This window comes from Sphaeroforma arctica (genome assembly GCF_001186125.1).
Source record: "Sphaeroforma arctica JP610 unplaced genomic scaffold supercont1.570, whole genome shotgun sequence".
In the NCBI taxonomy this organism is placed as follows: domain Eukaryota; class Ichthyosporea; order Ichthyophonida; genus Sphaeroforma; species Sphaeroforma arctica.
In genome coordinates this window covers 8,096-14,037 of record NW_014039988.1, presented here as the reverse complement: position 1 = coordinate 14,037, position 5,942 = coordinate 8,096, and the positions used below count along the sequence as shown (strand labels likewise).

Genomic DNA, 5,942 nt, shown 5'->3' with positions numbered 1-5,942 from the left:
GTATATGTATATGTATATGTATATGTATATATGTACAAACAGAGTCACCATCGCGTTTTCACAATGAAGTATATGAACATGCACAACCCGCATATCAATGAACTGGTGCATATTGGTGTCGAACGTTCTATAGGGGTTTAGGGGGTTAAATACCCTAAACCCTAAAACAGAGCGTTACCAGACGCACCCATTTGTCTAATAGTGGTTTAGCGTAGCGTGCTTTTAGCAGGTACATAGTGTGAGAAGTGTAAAAGGCAATAAAGTTGCAATTTTTTCGAAACAATCGCACTAATTTAAACGGTAGCTACTAATTACATCTATTCAACAAATAGCTAGTATGCATTAATAGATAAAAATACTACTACCTCCCTCTAGATATAGAAGGGTGCTCCCACACAGTAAACGGATATACACAGTAGGAAGCATACACAGGCACAATAGCATGCACTCGTACGTAGCGAGCACTTTCCCATCCCCACAGACGTATGCATGTACAATGATCCTACCACACCCGGTGGATAGCAACTATTTACGTGTTTTCAGCACACCTTCGTACACGCGCGATAGATAAACACCTTCATATACTCAGTATAGATATACGTCACGAGTGCTGGCGCAACGATATACCTCACGACACATCTTGATATCGCCCACGAGGAGTAGGAGCACATCCACATTGAGCATGTCCTCGTACATGATCCTGCGGTTGATGTACGGCGTACATGAGTAGATGGAGATTAAATCGGGATAAAAACTGGAGTAATGAGCATCTCAAGAGTACATGTACTCGCGGTTGGAACTGATGATTGTAGACGAGTACCGAACTGTCATTTAAGTTGTTAAGTAGAGTTGAATACCATGGTCGCTTGTTGGGTAGATAACTACAATGTAGATGTGTTGGCGACAACGGGTTGATTTTTCATGAACCGCTATGCACAGAAACGGGACAGCACAATGTAGTTAGGCGGCGAGTGTGACTGAAAGGTACACATAGGTGTTCATGTTCACGCACAGATACCCACATAAACCATACACACACACATATATATATATATATACTGACATACACGCACACAACTACGGATACATACAACATGTACACTCACATGTACACTCACATGTACACTCCCATGTACACTGACATGTACTTTGACATGTACACTCACATGTACACTCACATGTACACTCACATGTACACTCACATGTACACTCACATGTACACTCACATGTACACTCACATGTACACTCACATGTACACTCACATGTACACTCACATGTACACTCACATGTACACTCACATGTACACTAACATCTACAGATGCGGGTGTAAACAACATATACGCTCATTTACATATAACATACAAAACATAATGTATGATATGAACATACAAACATATACAACATAAAAAACATAATGTATAATATGAAAATATAAAACATAGTAGATGAAACAGGCACACTCGTACCTATTCTGCATATCCGTAACTGCCATGCGCAGGAAACGGCCAGCTACTGTGACGATTGAGACGAATATACCCACGATTCCTAAATTGGCAATTGCCGAAAGCGCGCCAGAGTCCACCGGTTCGTTGAAGGTGATGATCTCAATACGACCGTCATCCTCTATGTCGGTAAACCGACTATGTGGGTGCCCATCTGTCAGGAGATTCAGATATACATATGAGTATGGAATACACAAGCACACACTTACGCACTTATACATGCACAGACACAGACACAGACACAGACACAGACACAGACATATATATATATATATATATATATATATATCTGTTTCTATTGAAGGTGATGACCTTTATTTGATCTTCAACTTTCATGTCGGTATACTGACTATGTGGGTGCACACCTGTAAGCTTTGAAACGCAAGCTTTTTGTAGTATATATAAGTATACATTTATCTCTTGCTCTCTCTCTTTCACACACGCACATAGAAACGGACTCTGACACAGACACGCACACACACACAGATATATATATATACACACACACACACATAATACATATATATATAAACATAAACATATATATATATATATATATATATATATATATATGTATCAATACATACATTTCATACCTCGCCAAAACGGTGTTTGTATGTGGCGGCGAATTTCGCGTCTGTACAGTCCTTGCGCAGAGGGGTTATCAATTAGGTCTTTAAGGTAACTGGTCTGCCGAAGCTCCCACCTGCCATATGCACATCATGGTCAACTCAGTAGGTATCCTTGCACGAATACACTTGTATGGATGCATATGTACATATTGTACTAGCATGGATATATATGAATAAAATAGCGTTATACTTTATAATATCAAAGTAGTGGAATAGCTTCTTACAAGATTATGAAGACTGAATATCTCGTAACCTTAACTTATATAGCCATAGACGTTTAACATATATATATATAGCCATAGACGTTTAACATATATATATATAGCCATAGACGTTTAACATATATATATATTCATACCATTCGTGATTGGGGCCTCCACTGTCTTCTGCATTGTTAACTAATCGAAGCGTCGCATTGGCATAGAAACTTCTATTTGTGGACACCGAGTTGATTTTTCCTATCAGGAAAATTGTGTGCATTGGGAGGTTGTAAGTTAAATGCAATTGAAAAGAATGGGCATACGCATATTACTTTATAAATGTCCACTTGTGCAGATATTGACAGGTATACGTCGTAATTATTCAAAACGTTCATCTATCTGCTTACATTTTGTTTGTTCAGACGTATCTATATACATACAGATGTGCATATCACATATACATATGCTGATTACGTAGTCAAATCATATATCTCTACACGTAGAGACGTTCAAGTCAATTTTATGTAGTCACATACAGAGGACTGTGCGAGTGATCATCCAATTTCACATAAATCAAACTAAGTCCATTCACACAGATATAGCTATTTCCACAACTGAATGAATACATAGAATAGGGCTGTATAGTAAATAGACTTATAGAAACAGGGATGTATATATATAGACTTATAGAACAGGGCTGTATAGTGTATAGACTAATATATCGGTAAACTACAAAAGTACGTCTGTGAGCACAATTTTCTTTCTAAATATACATACATACTGTTACAGATATATGCACATCAATATATAATGCTATACATATGTATACTAGAATAATTATACACATACATATCCCACGCTACACATATGTATGCACATATAGCATAACAGCAGATCTCATAATATAAATACACAAACATCCGCATTAAACACAACCTACCAGCGCCAGGCACGTATACAGCCATAGGAATAATCGTTTGCAGATCAATGTCGCTTGTTGTGTTGGAGTCAAACCCAACGGCGGTCGAAAGATTGTATCTGCACATGTATATGCACGTGTTCGTATAAGGCAAGACCAGTAGGTAAAGTGAGTGTGCACATACGAGTAGTAGGGATACAGCTACAAGCACGTCTATGGATGGTTAAGCATGACTATACCCATACCTGAAGGGCAAGGGTCGACATGTGAATATATGAAGAGATTGCGTCTGTAAGTATGCGACAAGGCGACGAGGCGTACAAGTGAAGGAAAGCATGTGTAGAAGAGTGCATGGGCATAAGCTATCAACTCTTATATTGCTACAAGTATCTATTTATACCTTATACCTACTCGGCTTCGGGGTAGCACTGCTATATATATATTCTATCTACCCATCTCAGAGTGAAATCCATGTATCTATTTATATCGTTTACCTACCTGGCTTCGGAGTGAACTTTCAGGACGTCCTGGAAAGACCCGTACACAGTGTCGTCCCTTTTGGCAGTCGATCCACCGGTAAAGTACTACATCAGGCAATGACGAGCGAGAGAATAACAAGAAGCAAACGATTTGATTGGATGAGAATCCCGCGATTCGGTGATATAAACAAGACAAAAGCCATTCGTCGTAGCAGAATTACATATGAAATGAGCGCTCGGATTACGATAGCGATGAACAAAAACAGATACCTAACACAGCCACACCCATATATATATTTGTATATATATACATACATACATACATACATACACACACACACACTATATATATATATATATATATATATATATATATATATATATATATGTATGTATATATGTATAGTTCAACTTACTTTCTGCACCGTTATTTCCACAGTTAGTGGGCAGGGCTCTTTCTCTCCCAATACTTTCTGCAGTTCGATACGCGACGGCGGCCTGAACCATTTGGAACGCCCAATTAAAAAAAGAAAGACCAATCAGCATCCACAATTTTGTCAAACGATGAATCAGAAGTACCGTGATGTGGGTGAGAATATAGATCAATGGCTAAGGTGAACGTGGGCGTACCCGCACATATTCACACACACTCACAGAGCGAGTTTAACAGCGACGCGTTGGTGAGGCAGCCACAGCTCATTGATACTTTTCGATGTGAGCAGTCGAGCGAATAAATATTAAATATCAATCGATGTACATGTAGCTATACACAGTAAACTGCTGATAATCGAGGTCCAGTTCTATTTTACTGTTGGATACATAGGCAAAAGACATACACAACAGTTGTGTATTTGGTATACGTATAGCTATACCCAGTAGACTGCTGACAATGCGAGGTCCAGTTCTATACTACTACAGGATACTTAGACAAAACACATACTTGTACTGTCATGATTGAATCGCAATGACATCGAGCACATATGCATATGCGTGTGCGTATCATATTGACACAAACATTTATATGTACACACAAGCACAAAGAGTTCAACTACGAAGATGTATACATATACGTGTGACTATCATATTGTCACATACATTTATATGTACACACATACACACAGAGTTCAACTACGAACATGTATACATCTACATGTGACTATCATATTGTCACATACATTTATATGTACACACATGGACACTGAGTTCAACTACGAACATGTACATATAAACGTGTGACTATCATATTGTCACATACATTTATATGTACACACATGAGCACTGAGTTCAACTACAAACATGTATACATACACGTGTGACTATCATATTGTCACATACGGTTATAGGTCTACACAAGCAAACTGAGACCCCGATACCCTCAGCCTACAAAGCGTCACTATATGGGCCATGGCGTATAGTACAATACATATAGGCAGGGTTTAGGGTTCAGGGTCAAATAATTGCTTGAGAAGGTATAGGGAAACTCGCCTTTGTGAACAACATGGGTGATTACGTAATCATGCGTATTGTTTATAAACACACACATATACTATAAAGCACATATACACGATAAAAAAAATTACCAAGATATGGACAATACAATGATGTGTATCGCATATCGGGCGTATCAACACAGTATGTAAACGTAAAAATATTATACAAAACGTATACCCGATACAAAAATGAGCGAGATTTGAACATACGTGATAGCCCACATTCTACGGCTTTCGGGTCTGAGTGTGACGACGTATACGTCTTTTGGCCGATACCCAACTGTGTTGAACTGATTTCTACGCAGAAAAGAAAGAAAGGACGAACCAACCAGGTTTTTTTAGGTAAAAATCAGTCCGAAAAAAAAATTGGGTCGGGTTGGGGCAAATTTAGCCTCAAATTTAAAGTGAGGGCATGTTGTTGTACAAAGTAAGTATGTATAAACCAGCACTCGTTTGAATATACCATGGGTTGATCCAGCACACGTATTCTTCCGGAAGAGAAATGATCATTACATATACTAATACATGAAAATATGTATCTGTATATTACATTCATATATATGCACATCATATGCATATGCATATACATATATATATATATATATCTAAGTGCATATACATATACATATACATATACATATACCTATACATATAAATATACATATACAAATACAAATACATATACATATACATATACATATACATATACATATACATATA

The 5,942-nt window shown here is 37.8% G+C and overlaps 1 protein-coding gene across 1 annotated transcript in view; it reads right to left on the bottom strand.

Moving 5' to 3' along the window:
• The window catches only part of SARC_07295 (hypothetical protein), a gene marked incomplete at its 5' end in the record, with an annotated part of 14,759 nt that overhangs the window by 2,825 nt on the left and 5,992 nt on the right, over window positions 1-5,942 (bottom strand). Inside the window, 8 exons of the mRNA XM_014298764.1 lie at window positions 628-700; window positions 1,467-1,656; window positions 2,099-2,208; window positions 2,493-2,592; window positions 3,275-3,372; window positions 3,752-3,837; window positions 4,149-4,230; window positions 5,433-5,519. Of these exons, the coding sequence (XP_014154239.1) occupies window positions 628-700; window positions 1,467-1,656; window positions 2,099-2,208; window positions 2,493-2,592; window positions 3,275-3,372; window positions 3,752-3,837; window positions 4,149-4,230; window positions 5,433-5,519 (826 nt within the window). The remainder of the gene's footprint in view (window positions 1-627; window positions 701-1,466; window positions 1,657-2,098; window positions 2,209-2,492; window positions 2,593-3,274; window positions 3,373-3,751; window positions 3,838-4,148; window positions 4,231-5,432; window positions 5,520-5,942) is intronic.